This window comes from Oculina patagonica, chromosome 10 (genome assembly GCF_052425735.1).
Source record: "Oculina patagonica isolate OP01 chromosome 10, crgOcupat, whole genome shotgun sequence".
Taxonomy (NCBI): domain Eukaryota; kingdom Metazoa; phylum Cnidaria; class Anthozoa; order Scleractinia; family Oculinidae; genus Oculina; species Oculina patagonica.
In genome coordinates this window covers 17,309,481-17,334,280 of record NC_135767.1, presented here as the reverse complement: position 1 = coordinate 17,334,280, position 24,800 = coordinate 17,309,481, and the positions used below count along the sequence as shown (strand labels likewise).

The following is a 24,800-nucleotide window of genomic DNA, read 5'->3' as shown; positions in this document are numbered from 1 at the left end:
TATGTGATGTCTTAGGCATGTTTGGCTTTTGTAGTTCCAGGTTTGTGGTAAAGTAATTCACTCTGATAGGGTTGTGAGCTTTAATTACAAAGCGACTGTGTGAGTTCTGTAGCCGGACCATGGCGGCCATTTTATCAAACTGAAACCTCTTGACGTTGTTTCGTGACGCCAACGCGCTGTAACAGTCACGCAAACCATTGATTTTTTTTTATTTAGCTGTCACGTGCCCGACGTTATCACCACCGACCAATGGTGAGCTGTTGGGATGTAATACAACAGAGATGTTATATGACACAGTGTGCAGGTTTTCTTGTAAGGAAGGAACTGAAGCGTCTGGTTCAACAGTTAGAAGATGTACAGAAAATGGAACTTGGAGTGGAAATGACCTTGTCTGTGCAGGTATATCAAGCGGTTTGTTATTTAAACTTCATGTACCAGGTCATGAAAGATAACCTTATTGTTTATTCGTGGTTTTTGCTACGTAAAAAGATGTGCGATTCCTGCAAAGTAACAACTCGCCTCTCTAAATAGCTTGCATCTTCATTGATTCTTTTACTCTTTGTATTATCTTACAAAATGTGCTATTCATTTTACATTTTTGATGATTCGTATGTCAATTGAATGTCTCGGTTTCGATATTTGATAGTTTTGTAATTTTTTGGCCTTAAAGCGTTGCTAAATTCACACATCAAGTCAACTCATTGTTTGGCGATCTTAAATCATCACTCAATAGATACAACATCGTCAATGGATTTTATATTTTGCTTTGATTTTTGATCGTGAAAGTCGATCCAAAATCGTTGCACCATTCTATGTGGCTACACGGTCGATGTTATGCATCTTTTTGATGCATGGGTCAATTGATTTGAGATCGTAGAGAGATATTTTCAATCGATTTGCAATCGTCTCTTTGCTAATATCGTCACTGGATCTCCATTTTTCGGTATTCTCCGAGATGAGACACAGTGACGGTACATTTGCTGTTGTTACCTCATTCTTATCAATAACATTGATATTAAAAGGTAACAACTGTTAGTGACAAATTGTGTCGATGTATTGCTCAACTAATAGATGTTTCATATTCAGTCAGTAATAAGGCTAACTAAAAAAGGTCTGGAGTGCGAGCTTATTGTTGTCAATGGATTGTTACCAGGCTACCCTCTGTTTTGATCATTACTAGAAATGCTTCTGAAGTTTTCCTGTAAAAAACCTTCTAAGGGTCACACTGCTCATTCTACTTAAACAAAACATGATTCATTGGCCGTTTTCACACCAGAAGACGGGCAAATCGTCTAAACGGATCTAAGTCGTCTGACGATTTGTTCGTCTAGTGTTAATTTAAGGCGGCTTTTTGACGACTTGTCCGTCTAGACGACCAAGTCATCTTTAAAAAATCGTCTTCTCAGACGGCCAAATGGGAGGACAAATTCAGACGACTTGTACATCCAAAAACGTGTCCGTCCCGTTTTCACACTATAAAGACGACTTGCCTGTCTCAGACGATTTGTCCGTCTCCAGTGTGAAAACGGCCATTAATCTCCACAAATTGCGTACGGCGTTCTTTTGTTAACTTTTTCCATTTCCACGTACAGGGTTACCCATGCACTATCACCGTACTTAGCTGTAGAAATAAATGCACTGATTGTATTTTGAAGATCATTTTGCAGTGACAGTATTAACCGAGCATCAGTCTTATTGTAGCAGTCAGCTTCTTTGAAGATGACGTTACTAAAGCTAGGTCCCAGTGCAGATCGCGTGGAGTAATATGGCAATGCCTGGTGGTAAGTTTTGGAAAGTGCCAATCGGAGATGTTGCCAAGGTAACTGTCCAATCTCAATACGATGCGAGGTAAAAGTAAGTGGCAACTGTGTAAACTACTACTTTCCACGAGTTTTCTTAATGATATGAAGGTAGCTTAACGCCTGCCAAGAAAAAAAACAGGTATGAAAAGACGCGAAAATGTATTTTCCTTCGTTTGACTGTGGAAATAATAGGTAATTGTGTTCTCAGGGGGAGGGGGCTGGTGGGCGTGGGAACAGGTGTGTCAGGAATTTATAAAGGTGTGAAATGTCAAGGGCTTTTCATCTTGGTCTCGCTCTTGAAGCGATTGACAAGTTTCGTAATGGTTGTGTTTTGGTTATGCCTTGATCTATAAATTATTTTGTTTGTGCCCGTGTTTTCTATATTATTTTCAGAAGTTTTCAACTCGTCGATTTGGAAAAGTTGTCAGAATTCCATAGCTTAGTTAGGATAATGAGGCGTAATCTTCTCCTGTAGAATACCTCCCTCTCGCCGATAAAGCTGTCAACACTTCGACGAAATACTGTTCCATCTACCACCCTACATCATCTTCATGTTTTCTCGCTTCGTCTTTCCACGTTACTCTGAACATATGGTTTTGATGTTCTCAGCCAACACAGCTTCCCAAGGCGTCTGTTGTTGACAGTCGTGGAATGCACTTTGTGGAACTTTGTGGAATGCACTGAAACCCCATTTAAAATTAAGTAAATCGCTTATTATTATTTTTTGTATAATGAAATTAAACGCTAAAAAATTGGAACGACGTTTCGACCGTTCGACGGTCATTTTCAAGTTAGGTGTTAGAATAAAATTACATGTGTAAATATAGTAAAAGCGCTAAAATATGTACATACAAACAATAGACAATAAGAATAAAAAGGCTAAAAATGGCTAAAAAATAACTTTGTGCGAATGGCATGCATAGTTGTAAAAGATATAATTAAAAACGTAAAGCAAGCGAATAAGACGACGAGAATAAGAACATTAAAATACCTAAAATAATAAGAACATTAAAATACCTAAAAATATCTAAACAAATAAACTAACAAATAAAATTTTTAGCCTTTTTATTCTTATTGTGTATTGTTTGTATGTACATATTTTAGCGCTTTTACTATATTTACACATGTAATTTTATTCTAACACCTAACTTGAAAATGACCGTCGAACGGTGGAAACGTCGTTCCAATTTTTTAGCGTTTAATTTCATTATACAATCAACTTCCAAAAACATTATTTTTTTAAGCGCAAAATGAAAGCTTATCTTTTAAATCAGTTTTTAATGTCATAAACTCTATATGTGATTAGTTTTAGCAATTACTTTTTATAGACAATTTTTAGCATTTCTAAGAACTTTTATTCTATCATTGTAAATAGTTTTCTCAATAATTATTTATAGACAATTTATTATATTTATTGTATTTTTTTTCATTTTTTCATTGTCTTTGAAAAGCCCCCATGGGGAGGTGACAATAAAATTTGTATTGTATTGTATTGTCGTGGTTCCACCACATTGCTGGCAAATAGACGTCCACTCACCATTCCTGGGCGAAGGAAGTTCTGGCACGTGATCGATGTTTGTTAACTTACGAGAATGCTAAAGAAAAAACGAAAACGTTACAGAATTTGAACGCTTAGTTGCATGTTGAACTAAATAACATGACATAATCTCAATTTGTTTGCTTACCTTCGCGAATTTTCTTCGTTTTGACGAGCTGGCCTACTTCTTTTATCAGATGAAAAATTAAAGAAAAATATACGATCCATAATTTCAAAAGAGAGAGACATGTTGCATTTATATTGAATCATTTAAGACAAATTAATTTTAAGCCTTTCTTCTGTTAGTTAATCTGTCCATTTACTTTATTTTGCACCTTTTTTTAATACAGCTTTCAAGTAAACTTAGCTTTTGTCTGTTTGTTTGTGTGTTGTTGCATTTGTTATCTAAATCCTAAGTACACCTGAGCCATTTAGGGTGACTGCCCAATCATTAGCCAATGGTGGTTATTTTGGGCAGCCATGCACTTTATTTTATTTTTATTCATCTTTGTATTGCAAATTTGATTTGATTTAGGGTGCAAATAAAGTTGTTGCTGCTGTTATTTTTGTTGTTTAAGCACAGTGCTTTAGGTTAATTAGCGGCTTAAGGCAAGGTCACTTGCCCTGTAGCTATGCTGTATGGATGTTTAGAAAAGGCTAACTTAGGTAATGATTGTTCTCCTTTCTGGTCTGTTATCAAAAACAAGTGTGATTATAAAACTATGACCAAATATATACGTTATTGTGGGTTAAGGGATTTAGGATTTTTAAAACTAGTATTCAATTGTTTGGTTAAGGTGGCTCGGAATGGCTTAAACGTTCCCGTTTTGGCATTCTATCTCAACTAGACCAATAACGTAAGAGGATAACATTTAGAACAAATTGGTAAACGTTTCACCAATTGAGAAATTGAGGTGGCTTTGAAATCAAAATTCTTTGCCATGAAAACGCCAAATGTGGTCAAATATTCCGTATTTTGACCTTTTAAAAATACTCGGTAAGAGTTTTTGTTTCTGATACATTTTGTCTTATCAGCATAAGAAACTCATTTTTAAAAGTTTTGACAAAAACCTGTCACCAGGATTCAGTTTATATTTCAGTTTATCTAAGGGGGCATCAACCCTTACTGATAGTTTTTTTTTTAACAAAAGGATGTTTCTTTAGCCGATAAGACGAAAAATGTATCAAATGAAAAAGAAAATTTTTACTAACTAAGTTTGAAATTGTTAGCTAAAACGGTCCAAAAAGACATTTTTGACCTTTTTATCATAGCAACGAATTTCGACGTCATTTGAATCGGAATCTGTTTACTGATAAGAGCTCTGGTTTACAGTAAACGTCCTTTTAGCAGCACCATGGCTCTAGCAGTAATTTTTTTTAATAATCTTTATTGACACAACATTACATACATTCTAAACATTTACATTTCTTTAGCTAATTACTGAAAAAAATTATATTTTGAAAAGGAAATAACACAAGATAATATGTCAGAAAAAAGGAAATCACAATGAAAAAATAATTAAATTAAGGTAAAATTAAGATAATTAAAAAAATAGTGAACACTAGTCGAACAGCAAACTATAAGATATAAAATATTGTACGTTATTACAGAAGCGAAAGTACTTAGAAAACGTGTTTAAAGGGGCAGTTCTTAGCATTTTTACACAATAAGTTTTCTTTTAAGACGACTCTCAATGAATAGTTTTTGTTCCAATTTCGACACAAATTCAATAACGTTGCAGGCTTTATAGTACATTTTCTGGGGTCTAGCAGTAATAGATTGCCAAAGACGGGAAGGTCTAAGTTTTTGTGAGACACCTTAGGGACACGGTCACTAGCTTAGGGACAATGAAAGAGATGAATACCAAAGATTTCCTTAGAGCTCGTTTATCTTTCTCCAAGGCTTTGGAGTTAATTTCTGTTGTTTACCGATTAACTGTATGTCTAGTTTTTGGCCCAGCTCGGGAGTTCTTTCTTTCAGCTGGCCTGGGAAATTGCTCCTACTGGTACGTGGACTAACGGGAATGCTTTTCACCCCGTGTTTCCCCTTCTGATTAGCTTTCGCATGTTTGAGAAAAGACGATGTACGTTGGGCAATTGGCGTTTGTTTCTTAAGCTATTGTTTGCTCACGCATAGACTTTCAGTTGTAAATAAACAAATAAAATCTTTGCAGAGCTTGGCTTGGAGCGAGTCACACCAAAGAGTTGTGTGTGTGTTTGGTTTTAATTAGGGAGGGGCGAGGGAGAGGGGGAGGGGGGAGGGGGGTGCGGTGGGGTAGTGTCAAACTGGTATATAGAGGAGAAGAGATTGTGTGCTGTTATGCACTCTCTACATTTTACATTTACATGTACATCAAAGGTCTCACGGAGTCGCTTACTCGTGTGTTAAAAAAGTCATAAAAATCAAAGGAAAAAACAAAAAAAAGGAAATTACCGAATTAGAAAAACATTGCAATCTAAACTGTCCTAGCAAAGTGGAAAATTACTCTTACGCGTATGCAAAACAACTTAGCATTTTTTAGACAAACATTTTAAATTTGTCCTGATAATTTTAATTATTTATTACAACCCATTTTGAATTTATGCGGATTTTCACCATTCCCTATAACCCTTTGAAGACTGCAGTCAGTAAGCCAAAAGCTCTTGCAATATTTTCACTTTTTAAGCCAGACAAAATTTTTCATATATTTATCTTAAAGGACCCTAGTCAGCCACGCCTTTGTTTTTTGTTTACATACAGGAATTTGGGTATTATGTTTTTTCGCGGAGCGTGTCTAAACGAAAAAGATCACTGTGAATCTGCTAACAGTAATTTTAAAAGTAGTAAAAACAGACTTCCAGTAACACAACTTACAGCAATGAAATAAGATATGCTTCGCCATACTGTTTTCATAATTTCGATGGCGTCGAAAACGTTAGCCAACGTTTTCAAATAGTTTCCGCGCGCCTTAAAAAAAAAAAAATCGATATTTATATAGCCGAAGTTTGATTTCTATCCCCAAATAAAGGTTATATCTTCAGTTGTAAAATTCATAACTATTCATGAGGGTGCAAACCAATCCCAGCACTGTATTCAGATCACATGTACACAACTGTAAACCACAATACAAATCAAACAATAGAATTAACTTTTAATACAAACTCCTGCTCACCTAATTAGTATTCATTAACTTTTGATACAGATCTGTACTGATTCGCATAACAATACGTTGCATTCATTTATTGTTTAGAGTAGAATAAAATATTCGCGTTCGATCTGTATGGCCGTTTACAATGGCTCGCCTGTCGGCTCGCCATTGTAAACGCCCATACAGATCGGACGCGAATATTTTATCTACTACTTAAATGTTCAAAGATATATTTTTTTCATGGGTAAAGTTGCCTACCACTTATTTTAGAACAGTTTAGACTAAAAATTTGCGAAATCTCCGTGATATAGTCCCTTAAACTGAGTGTAATGAGCTTGTAAAACAGTAATAAACTGGAAATTCATTTTAAAACTTTTCTTGTGTAACTTCTAGGAAGAGTTAGAAAAAGAGTCGAAAGCGAAGACCCGTTCGAAAGCGAAGATCACTCGAAAACGAAAACCCGCTCAAAAACCGTTCTTAAAAAAACAAAAAAGAATAATAATAACGAAATAAATTAATTTTTTGGTATTGTGATACAAAGGGCTAGAAAAAAAAATGTCGGAAAATTGATTTTATTTCTGGGTGTAGTGGTTATGCTCGGGGTTGTTGGGGGAGGGGGTGGCGCTACTTTCGGAAATTACTATGAAGTTTTGGTGGCTAACGTTATTTTCGGGGAGCCGCTGTATCTGAAGGGCAATTAAAATTTTATTTATCCAATGTACATTGAGTTTATGCTACTTTTTTCTAGTTTTACTTAATAAATACTTCTTGATATTGGTTCTTTGTGTCGTCATATGGAATAATTTTCGAGAACAAATTTCTAGTTATTTTGGACGCCAGGAAAGATCCTTAAATAAACTTAATAAAAGTTGACAAAAAGCACATAAACAAGTTTGCTTTTTTAGACATCAATAGCGCGACAACCGGGCCATGATGTTTTAATTCTACTCATTCATAAATCACGACGTACTCGCAGTACAGTACTACCTTTGACTGAAATTTTTGATGTTTCAAGCATACACGAGGGTCTATTAATTTTCTTGTTTTACTGGCAAAATTCGTGACAATGGCTGCGGCGTTGCCCTCGCATATTTGCCCTCGAAGCTTCGCTTCTCGGGCTAATATTTGTTTTAAGAACATCAAATTTCCGCGGGGCAACTATCAGCCGATAGTTCCTCGACAGAAACACTCTATTGTTAAAATAGAAAACAGTGGGAGAACCAATCAGATTCGCGGATTCCAATAGAACACAGCCACGTTTCTACTAATTTAAATTAGTTCATGACAGCCCTTGTTGTTGATCTATGTCTAATTGTTCCTCTGTTTTTTTTTTCTATTTTTGCACGGCATCTCTGCGTTGAAGAAAATAAAATGAAGTAAGGATGCTAGACGCCGAAGAATTCAAGCTTTATTTTTGCTAGCATTGGTGATATGTAATTTGTAATTTGGCATGTTGTTTTTCTTTTTTCCTTCCCTTCACGCTTTGTTTTGCATATTTATGTTCATCTCGCACATGCAAAAAGAATTGTCGCATTCTGATTGGTTTTTCGTTTGTAAACTTAAGACTAACCCATGAACCTTGCTTGGGTATAACTATAGTTAGTCTGTATTGTTTTAGATCAGCGAGGCGTAAATTTTCTAACTATAGTTAGGGTGAACAGAGAAGCGGTCACATTACTGACATAGCTAACTATAGTTAACGCCGTCTTAACTATAGTTAGTAGTCTAGATGTGACCGCAGACATTATTTTAATATTATTTCGATTTCAATAAGCCTTGGGCCTGCTTTATAATATTCCGTCATTGTTATTCTGTCACTATTACTTCAAGCAACTGTGGGTCAATAGTAAAACAACCTGTTTCGAATTCGTCTTCGTTTTTTAATGTGCCTTCGTTTTCGAGTGGGTTGACGTTTTCGGTCTTCGGTTTTCGTTTTAGGGGTTTTCGTTTTCGATACTACCGCACTGAACGTTGTCTTGTAGCACGATCGTTCTCACTATGGCTAAGAGAGAAATGAAGTCTTTACTTGTCTTGTGCCTCTCGCTTTGCCTTGTTGAAGGTCTGTTATACTTATCATTTTATTAACTGAGGGTCTGGAATGGGGGGAGGGGGGCGGTGTACAAATGTCAGTTGTCAGGTAAAATTTCGGCTATGTGTCAGTTGTCAGTTAATCGACTGTTAATAATTAACCATGAAGCTTAATTATTTCATATTAGACCAAAAGTTTTAAAAGGCGTCTTCTGAATTTTGGCACAGCACTATATAGTTCTGAGCCATATTTCGGCAAGGAGCGTTGAATAGTTTTAGCTCGAGGTGAACGTCAGTTACTCTAATTTATGTCTTTTCGAACCAAGAAGACTGCCTTTACAGCATTTCGTTTAAATCATGAATTCTACCAATTTTATTAGTATAGGTAATCACATGATTTCGAGTGCAATTTGGGATAAATCAGCACGAGTAAATTTTTCAAAGGCTAACCAAATTGCACAAGCCCGTTTACAACATGAAATAACATCAAATGAAAAAAAAGTGCTAGAGCGAGTGCTGAACTGAAGCTTTCTAAATCCATGCATGGTCTAAAATGAACCATCAAGAGGCGTTTTACATCGACGTTCGCTTCATTTTCAAGGAAATCGGGAGTAAAATAGCTAAATAATTCATGACTCAGCGAGACGATTCGGTCATGTTTCATGTCAATTCACAGCCGGAAACCACGCATATCGAATTGCTTCTTACTAACAAATCACAGAAAGCCCTGATCGCTAGCTAAACCAAACGGCAAAAAAAAAAAAATCATCAAATGAAGACAATTCTACTCACATAAGGGTTTGAAGTGATTTCCCCTCGACCATCAGTTGCGTTCTTTGTAATCTTCTTATCTTATTCATAAAACCCGGATGTAAAACAAAATCGTTGGAAATGGCCGAAATACCTCTGCACATTACAACAGAATATCACTAAGTTTATAGCCACGGAAAAGTTCAAGCCAAATATCGTCATGCCCGCCTTCAAATAAGTCTTTAAGTCTAGTTCCGAGTGTAACAATAGCTTGTTGTCATCTTTAAGTCACGTGATCTAAAAGTAAGCCTCCCTGCCGGGTCGCAATTGTGTATCCGCTCAGAAGTCATCTAAGGTTTTACTCGAATAGAAGACTTATTTGATCACGCGCAGGGAGGGGGGGGGGGGGGAGGACTGGAGGGTACTTAAACTCCCTACACCCCCTCCCCACCCCACTTTTTACAGGAAAACGAAAAAATAGTACTAAGGAATAAACAAATAACAACACACGAAAAGTTAAATATAAAAACTAAACATCACAGAAAACGTTTTGTTCCTTGAATGTCTTTCCATTAGCTGATGACAAAAGCCAGTGTGACCAAGCTGATTGGCAATACAGCCTGGAAGGGAGCGGGTGGTCTGTGTGCCCAAAAAACAACACGTACCTCAAGGGGTTGTGGAGACATGCACGAGTACCGGGAGATGAAAGAGTTGGACGTATCGAGTTTGGAAGGTGCTGCCCAGCCTGGGAAAAAGCTTTTGCTAACCAATCTGCAGTTTGTACTAATGCATACTGGTGGTATACGCTAAACTGGTGAGCATTTAAAATAATAATCCAGACGTAACTAATCTATGAGGTAATCGATGGGTAATCAGCTGATGTCTTTGATTATTACCGATGACGAACGAGTAATCGATAAGTAATCGATAGACCACAAAATTTCAGCCATCGATAAGTCATCGATTGCATGGATTAGTCATTGATGACATTCATTAGTTTGCTGCTTTTGACGGATGTCTTCCTAAACGGAAGGAGCATTGCTTTGTTGAGAAACAGGTATCGAGTATCGAGTATCGAATATCGAATAAAAATACTGAGAGATTTGATGACGTCACAAACATGGGTCACGTGACCCGTATGCTCGATTCTGATTGGTCCATTTTAATTTCTCGGCTTGTGATTGGTTAGGGCGTGCTTTTTCCAGGTAATACTAAAATTCTGAGTCCCCGACGATCAATGGCCCAGCTCACCACGAGTCTCTCGTAGCTCAGTTGGTGAGAGCGCCCAACCGGTATCTGGGAGGCCATGGGTTCTATTCCCGTCGGGGACTCAGAATATTTCTTTGTCCCATGCTCGTGTCATTGTTGAAAAATTCATCTTCATTATTTATCACCGAGCTTAAAATTTACTATCTATATTATTTATTACTCATTTAATATTTACTATAGATCGAAACAACCGCCTTAGACGGAACCCTTATACCAAAGCGGGGAATTGACTTGTCTAAAATTTCAAAATGAAAACGAAAATGCAAGGGACTGTGAACGAAAATGCTGCTATAGAGGGCGACTTGGTGCAAGTCTAGCCGTTTCGTTAAGTTTCTCATTTCTCTTTGCCTATTATTATCGTCACAAACCATTCATGTAAAGATTTATTACAGGAAAGTTAGTCATGGTAAAGAAAAATGCTAAAAAAAACTTATTAGATGTTCTGCATAATTACACATGTGTAATCAATGAGTAATCGATGGATAATCAATAGGTAATCGATGAGTAATCAATAGCATCAATGACTAATCAATGACATCGATGAGTAATCGATAGGCCACAAATTATTTTGGACATCGATTAGTCATCGATTACTCATTGATCATCGCCAATAATCAATGACTAATCAACTGATTACTCAATGATTACCCATCAATTAAACAACCTCGTTCCCAAGGGAAGAGCCCTGGGAACGAGGTTTTCAATTAAATTCATTGATGTCATTGATCATCGATTAGTTACGTCTGGAATAATAAACGCTCCAACCCCCTCCCGTGGGTGGAGAAACTCCAGTAAATTCAGGTTTGGTGTCACCGTGTGCCTCAATAACTCGTTAACCATGACCCTATTTCAGGATAGAGAATTGAGACCCAAACCCTAACACTGAATTATACTCTTTGTTAAGAGAGACTGCTCGTAATCTAGGATTACGTACATTAAAGTATCTGACCAAACGAAAACCAAATCTGTACATCAGTGTAAATGAAATAAATTGTATTTTTGATCAGATAGTTTCTGAGGGAGGAACCTGATTGATCCTTTGTACTGATCACTTACGTGTAAGTTCTCGATTGGTTTGTTCTTTACAGGAATCATGTCTGGGCTTTATGCCCCGACGGTTATTTCTTGAACGGCCTCTATAAAACAGATGGACCAAATCTGTATAACATTGAAGAAGGACAGTGTTGCCGACCACTTAATGGAGATGGTTATGACGGCTGTTACGACGAAGATGTTTCCATTTCATTCGACAGTAGCGGTTGGAGCGATTGTCAACGGACTGGATATTACATGACAGGCATCTACAAAAGCAGCTGCGAGGAACTTAACTGCATTGAAAAATTTAAATGCTGCAGGATGAAATCAGGTAATTATTGCTTCTTATCTACACTGGCACAATAGCCACTCATTGGTCGAATGTGATTTTTTTATGGGAGAAAAGATTTTTTCGGGCGAGGACCGGTATGTTTTAACAGAGGAATTTGTCGCCGAAGGGGAGGAGGGTGGGTAAAACAACGTGACATTCGCCTTCAGCGTCATTAACGGCAAAAGAAAGCGAAACAGCACGAGATCGAATGCTCTGAGGATAGGGAGTGAAGGACGAACACTTTGATGAGTCATTATAACCACTCTTTAACAGTTGATGCTACAATCATAATGTCAAACAAGTGCCCAATGACTGATGAACATGTTGTTATCATTTTTATGACACAATAGGTTACCATAGCAACAGTATAACCTTCTAAATGCACCCTTAATTTAAGCTTTAACTGCTAAAACTAAAAAACGAGCTTGTTTTTGAATTATTTGCAGTTAAAGCTTAAATTAAAAGTGTTTTAACAAGTTATACTGTTGCTATGGTAACTTGTAATGTCAAGAAAATAATCATAACTTGTTCACCAGTGTTTGGGCATCTGTTTAATACCATAACTGTTGAGTCAACTGAAAAGAGTCGTGGTATTGATCCGTCAAGACTGAGGGGCTAAAAAATGCAGGAAACTCTTAAGATTCGTGACTATCGTGCCAGTGATGTTATTCAGGTCTTATAGTTTAGACAAGTTTTTGTCTCGTGTCGTCATGACGACGTTGTCATGACGACACGAGATAATTGTACAGGGGGATATTTTCCCGCCATGTCAATATTTTTCCCGCCATGTCAACATTTGCTTTGTGAGGCCGCGGAATTTTCCCGCCATGTTATGAAATTCCGGCGGCATCCGATCACAAAACAAATGTTATCAAAGAATAATTGTTTCTTTACAAAGGTCGCAACTAAAGCGCTGGTTTATCAAACAGTAAGTTAGGAGTATTTATTGTAAAGGGCTTATTATGTAAAAATACAGGCACGCTATAAAAAAGAGATGACGTTTTTTTCTGAACTTGCAGCAAACGAGCAAATTTTAAGTGGTCTAACAGGCAATAAAAATGGAACAGAAATAAGGCCCCTTTTAGCTGGCAACAGTGCCTATCCGCTAACGAACTGGCTAGTGAAACCCTACCCGGACAGAGGACGCCTGACTCAGGAGCAGCGAAAGTTTAAAACCTAAAGTTCGGTGCGCTACGATCTGTAGTGGAACGAGCATTTGGCATGTTGAAAGTTCGTTGGAGAATTGCGTTGAAAAAGGTTGAACAAAAAACGAGCATCATGATCCTAAAAAAGACTATGATTGCTACGTGACTTTTGCACAACTTTGTATTGAAAGGGGTGACCTTTGTGGCATGAATAACAACAATTTAATAACAGAAGATAAACGATTAGATAAAGACAATTATTTTGATGCCAAATCTTTAAAAATGTCAACTGTGGCGTTTGTTTGTTCAAATCTAGCGTTGTGCTGTTCCATACTTTTTCCCACATTTCAATAAAAGAACTCTGCCAGTCTGGAGTCGTACTTTTTTGCCTTTCTTTTTTCAGGCGGTTCTGATTCATCGAGAGAAACATTTACACTTTCGATTTGCAAAGCCTCGTTTACACTCGGCTCTGAGGTAAAGGTAGAACTCAATGTATGACCGAAAGAGGGAAATTATATTTGATGAGTTTTCTTAGGATTGAAGAGCAGAAATGTCAATCTAAAGCGCAAAACATACATTGCTTTTTTATTTTTTTGACCCGAAGATTGACCTGAGTCAAGAGGCACTACATGTAGCTTCATATATCCTGCTGTGAATTCCACGCTACAATGGACGTCACAACTTTTATAGACGACAACAACCGGCCTTTTCAGTGCATGAATGAAGCTCTTAAGAGGAATACACGTAGATGTGACGCATTTTTTTCTTTAAATTAGCTGTACGCTTTTCAATTTTGGATATATTTGAGCTGCAGCCAGCAGTTATCAAGAAAAATACAGACAAGTTTTACGTTCTTAAAATAACATTCTAACCTTTGCCGACAAGATTGTACTGAAAATCAATGAAATTAATTGTAACTCAAGCAGAAAACGCGTAGAAGAAGAATGAAATACACCAGGTTATTACAAACACATAATACAATGTACTAACCGAAAGAGAGAAATTATATTGATGAGTTTTAGAACGGATCTGAAAAGCAGAAGTGTCTAATAATCAACAAGATGTCATTAGATGGACCTGCCTGTAAATTTTTCGTTGTCGTTGTTGTGCATATAACGCTAGTATACCGCAACTTAAATTGAGCGAGAAAAGCAGTTTTTAACATGAAGCTCTAAAATCTCTTTGGAGTGTCTTGTCTTGTGGTCGCTTGTAAAGTTTTAATTTGTGCAATTGTGAGATGTACCAGAATAACAGCTTCACGTTGCCAATTTAAAGAATAGCGTGCTTTCATTTGATATCTATTATTTTATCTTGAGAGTTTTGAAAAGTAGTTGAAAATCATTTCTGTTTACCAAGCGTAGGAAAATGGTGGATGTTTCAACAGGATATTTACTGTAACAACTGTATTTATAGAGATTACAGTCGTGGAATATAGCAGATATGGTAAAAATGTTGCTGAAAGAGAGGACGATGTAAATATCAGTTGTTCGATCGGTAAGCATTGTTCTTATCTTTGTGTAGACAACTTTTTTTTAAATTTAGCCGCGGCAACAGATTGTATCGGGGTTAAAGAGGGATTGTAATCTAAGCAATTAGTTGGTCGGGATTGAATGTCAAAGTTAATCTTGCACACATAACACATGTCGTTTGAACAAAAGGTTTGAATCGTTTGAATCGTTAGTCGATTGAATACCCAACCATTTTAAAGTTATGACCAGTTATGGTACAGCATAGTAAGCTCTGTGTAGAAGTTAAAGTCTCTCTTTAAAAGTGAGATTTGTGCGAGTTAAACACTACTACATAGTTTATTGCGTACGTTCGCGCGGAATCACATGTCAAGCAAGATCGAATGTTTTCTATTAAGCAGAACCTAGCAGAATATTTCATTCAGTAGATTTAAATAGCGAAGAAAATGACTGTAATTTACACGTTCATCAGCCGCTGCGTTGTAGCTTTGGCGTTACAAAAACATTAAGACCGGCTCAAGAGTGACCAAAACCAAATTTCTCCTCACAATATCAATACTAAATCAGGAGAAGAGGTTATAAGAATTAACAAAATCATCACCACTCGCATGTCATTATCACTTAACAGGCTAAGCGTTCACGAATAAACACCCAAAGCGATATCTCATATAGCGTGAAGAAAGCACATGGAAGTCATAGTATAAGTATACAGTAGAATGTATGCTTAGTGAACCAAAGTGCAATACAGTGCAATGTCTGTCATCTTTTTCTGCTGTTATTGGAGTTATATAACTGATCAACTTTACAAGCAATAAATAGACGTGAAAAGCGATCTCTTTTTTAAATAAACTCTAAAAAGTGACACGAGACACTAAGCCCAGAGGGCTTTTGATTTTACATTGTAACGAGTGTGTATTTTTAACATGGGGTGACAAGGTATAACGGGCTAGAGCGGAATTGTGTCACTCAACCCTCGGGCGTACAAGGGGGGTTTTGTTTTCGTAATATTGAAAAGGGGATATTCTATGATGCTAGAACTTCCAGTAGCTGTTCATTCATTCCTTGCAAATATTTTGATGTGTCAACTATGTGTCCAACACTTTTGATGTTGCCATGCGGAGAGCATCGCTTTGTTTGCGTGAAGCGTATGAGTGTTATATCTTCTATATAACGAAGACACGGCGTTTCAACCTATTCGAGGACATTTTCAACTTCGAATAAGGTTCTAATTACATGAGCCGAGCCAGCCCGGAATGGACTAGATTTGGCACAAAATTTAGCACGAATGTTTTTGGCCTGGAGATTGAGTCGGATGATGTTGGTGAACTTTTTTCAGCAATTTGGTGTTTTATCTTCTATACTAAACTTATGGAGCAAATGAGTTGTTCTGCCTTTGCATTCTATTTAAAAAGAAGAGTAATGATTTATGTCGTCGGCAGTATGCTTAGAAGAGAAATTTACAAAGGAGACAACAAAACAACCCCAGCATGCCTTGACTGGCTTAGAAAAGTACAGTTTTTCAAGCAGTTGCTATTGTGGCCTATAAGTTTGTCCCAGTCGTGTAATAGACCACTTTCGTATTCTCGGTATTGGACTGGAACTAGCTTGCAATGGAGGCTCATGCGGGTAATCTTTTCAAATGCAAATGACATGAAGCTGTTTTTAATGATATTCCCCCGCATGAGCTTCCATTGCAAGCTAGTTCCAGTCCAATACTGAGAATACGAAAGTGGTCTATTTGGCTATTATCTACCGATATCTGTCACACGCCGGGATCTCTTGCGTACAATGCAACAACAGAACAGAAAACGGTTGTTTTAATTATTTCCTTGAATTATTCATTCATGAAGTTACTTACTTACAGTTATCAATTGCACGTCGTTGATAGTAGATCCAAGCGGTCCACTGCGCATGAGCAGTTGTGATAGTCATTATGGAGCAGAATGTAACTTTTCTTGTACGATTGGTTATCATTTGAATGGCTCGTCAACAGTCACGTGCGTTGCCCCTAGTAACCAACATCCTGGAGTGTGGAACAACACAATACCATCATGTGAAGGTAAACTGGAAACATTTAAGTTTTGATAATGAAATTACATGGAAAACGGCTTTCAGTGATAGCTACAATATAATTTATGTCTCCACATAGAATATTTAGCTGTTTTATATTTCAAGTTCACCATTTCATAAATGCGATTTTTTATATGTTATGGCTTTGTTTCGGTTTAACATTGTAGCGATCACGTGTCCAGCGTTACCTGCACCGTCCAATGGAGCTAGACTTGGATGCTCAGGAAATGAAACAATGGTTTATGATACAGTCTGCCAGTTGTCGTGTAATTATGGCTATATAGGATCTGGTTCTCAGGTACGAAGATGTCAACACAATGGAACTTGGAGTGGACAGGATTTCACTTGCCAAAGTACGATATTAACACTTTGCGACGTTTAACACTGCAATACCTTATACAGCTTACATAGCGTTGTCAAATTCATACAAATAAGGTGGCAGAACGTAAACAGATCTTTCGATTCAAGTGCAATAAATCTTTTCATTCAAGTCTCTTTTCTAAACGGATCGAGAGAACTAAACAACCCCGGCATGCCTCGATAGGCTCAGAAAAGTACAGTTTTTCAAGCAGTTCCTATTATCGCGATAAGTTTGCCCCAAACGTGTAATTTGGTTATGCAACGACAGAACTGAAAACGGTTGTTTTAATTATTGTCTTGAATTATTCATTCATTAAATTATTTTCATCAACAGTTATCAATTGCACGTCGCTGACAGCAGATCCAAGCGGTCCACTGCGCATGAGCAGCTGTGATAATCATTATGGAGCAGAATGTAACTTTTCTTGTGCGATTGGTTATCGTTTGAATGGCTCGTCAACAGTCACGTGCGTTGCCCCTGGTAACCAACATCCTGGAATGTGGAACAACACAATACCAACATGTGAAGGTAAACTGGAAACATTTAAGTTTTGAAAATGAAATTACATGGAAAACGGCTTTCAGTGATAGCTACAATATAATTTATGTCTCCTCGTAGAATATTTAGCTGTTTTATATTTCAAGTTCACCATTTCATAAATGTGATTTTCTATGTGTTATGGCTTTGTTTCGGTTTAACATTGTAGTGATCACCTGCCCAGCGTTACCTGCACCGTCCAATGGAACAAAACTTGGATGCCCAGTGAATGCAACAATTTACTACGATACAGTCTGTCAGTTCTCGTGTAATAATGGCTATATAGGGTCTGGTTCTCAAGTAAGAAGATGTCAACACAATGGAGCTTGGAGTGGACAGGATTTCACTTGCCAAAGTACGATATTATCTCTTGCGTACAACGATAGAAAACTTTTTCTGTACAGAAAACATTTTTTTAACTATTGCCTTGAATTATCCATTCATTAAATTACTTTTCACCTACAGTTATCAATTGCACGTCGCTGACAGTAGATCCAAGCGGTCCACTGCGCATGAGCAGTTGTGGTAATCATTATGGCTCAAAATGTAACTTCTCTTGTACGATTGGTCATCGTTTGAATGGCTCGTCAGCACTCACGTGCGTTGCCCCTGGTAACCAACATCCTGGTTCGTGGAACAACACAATACCAACATGTGAAGGTAAACTGGAAACGTTTAATTTAGACAATGTAATTACACAGAAAACTTCTTAAAATAATAGATAAAATGTTAGTTATGCCTCTACTCACCCTGCGAGCAGAGCCTCTTTTAACTTCCCTACGGTTGAGATTTGGGAAGTAGAAAGAGGCTCTGCGTGAATCGTGTCATTTCTTTGAAGTCGCCGCAGCCCCAAAGCTTGGGCTGGTCAGTCTGGATTAAACCGGTTTTTGCTGCGCGGGCATTAATTTTTGGAAAAACTGATGGCCAAGACGGAGCCCACAGTACGCTCTCGAAAGCACTAGGGCTGACCATTGCACTCGCCATCTGCTACAGTTTTTTCGCGCGTGCAGCTTGTGGATCATTTAAGATCTCGTTTTTCGCAAACCAAGAAGAAATTTCACGGTTTAAATAGCACATCTCTACCATAAAGTCACTAATACGACCTCAAGCGGTGCTTGACGTGTTTTTCCTGAGGGAACTCAGACGCTTTTCGACAAAAAGAACTTGTAAAACAAACACTTTGTTCACAATGTCGTGTACGATCCGACACGCCATTCCGCGCGCTCATGCTAAGATTAAGTGGTCCTCGCGCAAGCTAAACGCGCAAGCATCGCGTAAACCTCGCGCATGCTCAACAAAGATTTGACACGATTCTTGCAGAGCCCCTTCTTCTCAAGTATATCAGTGGAAAAAGAAGGGGCTCTGCTCGCAGGGTGGTCTCTACTATGACGTATTGAGCATTTTTTCTATTAATTTGGAATCTGGTAATGCCGAGGCAAACCAAAGATGTACTATCCGCCACATCCGAGGATTAAACCGATAACCTGCTTTCGTTTGGATTGGGGAAAAGCCTCACGAGAAACCCTGACTCGTCCCCAGATGTCTTTCGAGTCCGTCGTGAGTCTAGGAGGGAATCATCTTTCGCGTCTTGCAATTTTCGCATAAGAGACGACTGGGGACGAGTCGTCACGACTCGATCGAGTCGAGTCGAGTCGCTGACTTTTTCTTCCTACACACCGTTTTTCGTATCTCACGACTAGACTTCGGGTAAGTCGAGTCGGCTTTATGCAAGACGAGTCGACTCAAGTCGCCAAATTTTCTATCCAGAGCTATGTCGGGAAGAGTCGCGGCGACTCGTTTCAAGTCGCAAGGAGTCGGAAAATGTTTTAACTTGGGATTTCTTCTTCCGGTATGATTTGCGACTAGACTTCTGTTTAGTCGAGTCGTCAGTGCATTGGACATGCATGAGATACAAAAGGCATTTGTAGTTTTAGAATTGCTTTGCAATGCTATTATTTTGTATTGACTGTTTTTTTTGTTTTTGTATTGACAAGTCATCTCTTCTGCCACCAACTCAACTACTGAAACTGAAGCATTCAAGCAGACGGATGCTATCATTATAGGAGCTTGTGTGGGTGGTGTTTTATTGCTGGTTATCGTCATCGCTGCTCTTGTGTTGGTTTGCAAGAGACGTAACAGGTGAGAAACACCGAACCAAAACGATTATCATCCAATTAGTTAAATCAAATACAGTCAAATCGCACACGTTGGGACATGACGCAGAGACATGTCGCAGCGACATGTAGCAGCGACAAAATCATGTGTTGTTCAACGAGTTGAACTCCTTGCAACTTGTCGCAGGGACAAAACTGCTGCAAAATTCGTGTTGGCACAAGAGGGGACTTGTCGCTGCGACATGTCCCCGCTACAGTTTCTTGCGTGTGTACACATTGTGCTTTTGTCGCTGCTACATGTTCCCGCTACACGTCCCTGCAACATGTCCCGTTAGTGTGAACAACACATGATTTTGTTGCTGCGATATGTTGCTGCAACATGTCCCCACGTGTGCGGGGACCTTGAAGGTCGCGCAGGACCCTTGCTCATTAATAAATACATTAGCCAAATTTTCTTGAGGGGCTGTCATCTTTTAAAGCCTTTATTCGCTGAATTGTTAACATCGATTCCGCCAAAACTTATCAAGGATATTAGAGAATGATGGAATTACATCATGATTGTCGTTTCACTGACAGATGACCGTCTACTGTAATGTTACAAGTCCTTAAATGTTTTTTAAGGACTTAATAGATATTTTTATTGTATTGATATTAGTATTAGTTTTTAGTGTTTAGCAGTGTCTCCTAATAAGTATGGTATATTATTCCCAGGCTTTAAGGTTTTTACACTTTATAAAGTTCTCATTCACTCACAAATAGCAGGTAATGCGATTTTGTGTACAAGTTTTCAGTTAGAAAAGCACACTAAATTAAATGACTATATAACCTAGTAAGAAATCATAACCTCTTTTGTGTTATGACAAAAAAGGAAATTTGCGTTTTCAAAAACTGCTGGAAGTTATTTGCTTCTAGGAGAGTAAAAATGTAAAATCTAAACTTTGAACCGTGTTATCTTCTTTTTGAAAAGGAAATTTCAAAATTTGCTTTTGTCATAACACAATAGAGTGCACTGAGTTTGTCTCGCGCGAGAAAACTTGCAGACAAAATTGCAGGCTTTGAGGCATCCGAAGACCTTCCGAGTCAATGTTTACAACAAGTGTGATGTAAATTATATTCAAAGCTGTGAATCTAATAATTGTTATTCGCTTTATTCTAGCGCACGGGATTACAATAACGTGTAATTACTTGTACAAAGAACTTAAAAAAAATGTATATTTTCATGAATATTTTATTTGTTGTCGGCTTCAGTCGTCACAGTTCGTGTATTTAGTTTAAAATAAGTTGTTCTTGTTTTACTTTATGTGCAGGGTTCCGCTTCCTTGCCGTATTCAAGATTATTGACCGTTAATGCGCTTTCTTTTTTTCCCTTAAGAGTCGGACGAAGTTACATCAATGATGCTTACGTTGGCAGTGCTCCCAACATTTATTCTGATGTATTCGGGCAGGTCACTGAAATGGAAAAAATGCCTTATGAATGGAAGTAGCATATCCGCTTCACCATGTTTCTTACAGTTACACATTAAATCATAGTTGATAATAGAGGGAAATGGTTAAGAGGCCCCGCAAACATGAAAGGAGCAAACAAAGAGCCCAAGATTTAGGTTGGAAGGTCCATGACAGTGCACATCTTTTGTTTTGCGCTCATACACTACGCATGAGTTACGTACTCGCAGTGGTTTCATTGGTTAGTTGCATGAACACACGTAACCACCTATTGTATTTTGTCAGGTTTTGTGCACTGTCAACTCCCAAAATAGCGAACAAAAACCTAGAACAAAGAACTTTGCCGAGCTTCGTAACCATGTCCATCTATACACTATGATTAAATGTGTACTCACTTTAAGTTAAAGCTGCTAAATATCAGAGCTCAAAGCATCAAGAAAGGTATTGAAAAAGGTGTTTTTGTTTTGTTCACTTTAACTTCGAAAATATTCGGACAGAACTAAATGATGCATCCGAAAACTATGTAAAATGCCTTCATTTTACAAGGAATCTTTGCCTTGATGTTTTTTTTTAACATTGAGCACCAGGTCGGTTAAAACTACTGCTAAATAGCTACATCTCTCGCTCTTTTCTATTAGATTTTCTGATTTTCATGATCATGAAAGCTTCAAGATTAGATTTTTCGCTTGAATGACTAAGGAATGCTTTCGTCGGGTTAACTTCATGTGATTGGTTTAACTGCAATGTTATTCAAAGCCGGTTGAGCAAAGATACAATTTATCGCTCATTAACTCCCTTTTAGTATTTACTCCCTTTTTTTAAACACCAAAGAAATTGTCCGAAAATTATCGAAGTTGAAGTATACAACCCATTTACGGTCACCGATGGTGAAAACTGATTATTGCTTTAAATATGTGAATAAAATGCTATTAGTATAGAACAAGAAACTATGTTAGCTATCTTTTTTTAGGAAAAAATGGTTTATCTTATGTGAAGGTTTAAACAGTGGAATACTGTTTTGTCAAACCTCCAAGACAAACGCGAACTGAATCGATCGCGAAATCGAGAGTTCAAAATATCGAAGGTGGCATAAAATTATATGTACGATAGATCGCTGTTCGGAGTAAAGTTTTATCATCACCAAGATGGTACCTCATTTTGAAGGAAATATTTTTCAATCATGGTTTTGCATCTTACGTGTTATATGAATAGAGAGAACAAGGTGTTATCAAAATCGGCTCATAAGTGGTTCCTTTAAATTTACAGCCGTTTTCAGTGTTAAGTGCATAGCGACCTTCTCTTGACATGCCTTGCAAACAGCTTAACTGACTGTCAAAACTCTCAAACCAGCAATATGTTTGGTTGTTTGCAGAAGATACGACTCACAAATGAAATAAATTTGCCAACCTCAAACCTATTAACTAACTGTGTTGTGTTCGTCTTGTATGATTCTAAGTGTACGGAATAACTCAAAGGATTTTAGCTTACTTGATTGGCTTTCGTCCGTGACGTCTGGTAAAATTGGGCCGCTTCGTTTGCAAGACGTAAACTAGCAATATCGTTCAATATCGTTCAACTTGATATTCTTTACGTTATATGATGATACTGAATAAACCCACCGTCATCAGGAAAATTCGAGTTCGACCATAAAGAGTTCGGTTGTGCTTACATTTAAGACTAATGCCTGGTTAAATAGCATGTCGAAAGACGGTCGCTGCGCACCTTACACTGAAAGCGACTGTAAATGTTTAAGTTATGAAGGGCCACCTTTTTTCTACCGAAGCAAAGAATCGGTTTGAGTTTGCGGGAATCTGAAATATCGAGGGTTCGAGAAATCAGTGATACAGTTAGCATCTAAAATTTACTTGACGTTTCGCATGCTACAACACGCATTTTCAGAAGTGACGGTTACAAAAAGCGAAAGATGTTAAAATCTTAATTTTAAAATTTAAACCGTCACTTCTAAAAATGCGTGTTGTAGCAATCGAAACGTCAAGTAAATTTTAAATTCTTTTTTCATACCATGCGTAGTCCATGTGTTATGTTTGTTGCCGCTGTTTGTATTTTATTTTTGGTGAAATTGAAATGGCCAAGAAACAAGAGCGTTTATGATGATACAGTTAAGGAGTTCGAGAAAAGGAAAATCCAAGCCAAGGGCCACAACTTTTAAATTGTTTCGCCCATCGGGAGTTTTGAGAAATCGAGGTTCTCCACTATAATTGTTTATATTATGTGTTTTTAACATAAGAGCTCAGTTGAGCTATTGGTCAGGTTGTTTTTATATTTTATACAAGTAGCCTTTAACTGTTAGTTTACAATTAGTTAACAGTGTCTGAATAATTAAAGATGATGCTGGAAGAGGGGGGGGGGGGGCACACGTTTGGGCAGAGAGGTGAGCAGGGGGGGTTGGTTACTCGACACACGTTTGGGCAGGGAGGTGCTGCTTGGTCGTTTTAAACCTGACCCTGTATAAGACACAAATGCCTGATTTTCTAGCCCTATTCAAAACAGAATTTGGTCGTTGCGAGTACAATTTATCCCACTGGCATGTTAATTTTGTTTGATGTCGATGCCAATATTAACTCTCGCCTTGTGGTCGGATTTAAAACACTTTGACGTGTCTTTCGATCTTGCTTGGATCACCGGGCCATGCTGGTTGAGCTCTATTCAAGATTAGTAGAAACTCAGTCGTGTTCTATTGGAAATCCGCGAATCTGATTGGTTCTCCCAGTGATTTCTATTCGCCGATAGAAAACAATCGCGCGCGCGTTGCTCTTTAAAGGGTGAATTTTTCTTGATTTTTGGCTTAAAAAGTACATAAAATTGTAGGTTTTGGACTGCAATTCTTTAAAGTTTCTGCTAAAACAATTAGACTACTCGCCCTCGTTATCTATGAGCGATAGTCAACTCGGCTGCGCCTCGTTGACTATTTGCTCATAGAAAACTCGGGCTCGTAGTCTAATTGTTAAATATAAATATTAAATAGCACCCTATTCAAGATAGAAAACACTGAAAACCATACACTATCAAGCGGCACGTCCCCCCCAATCCCAGCACTGGGAGATACAGTACCTTCGTTATTGGCTAGATCAGTTATGTTTTTTTTTAACATACCAACGTAAATCTGCTAAATGGCATAGGAAATGTTAGTCAGGACAGGATGAAAGATGAACTAAGAGTTACTGCTCATAGCTTCATGAAAGGTACTTGAGGTTAACACCAATAAAGTGCATTTTCTATGATTTTTGCAACAGCTTGATTATTAGCAATTAGTCATCCAAGTCAAGATAAGTGTACGGCCGTAGGTAACTTTAAAGGACCTACGTCACGGACAACACATTTTGAAAAAATGGCAAAGTATTTCAAATTTGTCGATCGAAATTTGTTTTAATTTGCTTTTGAGGTTTCCTTCAATTTGAAAGGAATCAGAAAAACGACTTAATATACCGTGACATTGCTCTTTTAAGTTGAATTGTGTGATATTTGGCAAAAATGTAGATCGATAATTATAGAAATTATCATATATACCCGCATTTACTCCGCAATAAACTGCCTCGGAGTTGTTAAGAATGCCGGTCGCTTAGAATCCAACATTTCGTGGCAAGAGGATGGAACTTCGATTTCTTTCATACTTTTATGTTAGATAGGCTAGGGTATAACTTAAATCACTGTATAGTTCTTTCGATTGAATATCCGTTTATTTTAAAGAAAAATGCAAATAACAAAAATCCGTTAAAATCGTCATTTGAGGCGCTAAATTATTCATGACTTTTGCACGAGTTTG

The 24,800-nt window shown here is 37.7% G+C and overlaps 2 protein-coding genes across 3 annotated transcripts in view; both read left to right on the top strand.

Annotated features, from left to right (window-relative positions):
- Positions 1–24,800, top strand: part of LOC144628981 (CUB and sushi domain-containing protein 3-like) — a 732,439-nt gene that overhangs the window by 607,536 nt on the left and 100,103 nt on the right. Inside the window, exons 7-11 of the mRNA XM_078487119.1 lie at positions 16,356–16,550; positions 16,729–16,914; positions 17,256–17,450; positions 17,629–17,814; positions 17,925–18,119. Of these exons, the coding sequence (XP_078343245.1) occupies positions 16,356–16,550; positions 16,729–16,914; positions 17,256–17,450; positions 17,629–17,814; positions 17,925–18,119 (957 nt within the window). The remainder of the gene's footprint in view (positions 1–16,355; positions 16,551–16,728; positions 16,915–17,255; positions 17,451–17,628; positions 17,815–17,924; positions 18,120–24,800) is intronic.
- LOC144629002 (low-density lipoprotein receptor-related protein 2-like) overlaps positions 1–24,800 on the top strand; it is a 118,437-nt gene that overhangs the window by 10,803 nt on the left and 82,834 nt on the right. The gene's annotated exons all lie outside the window — the stretch shown is intronic.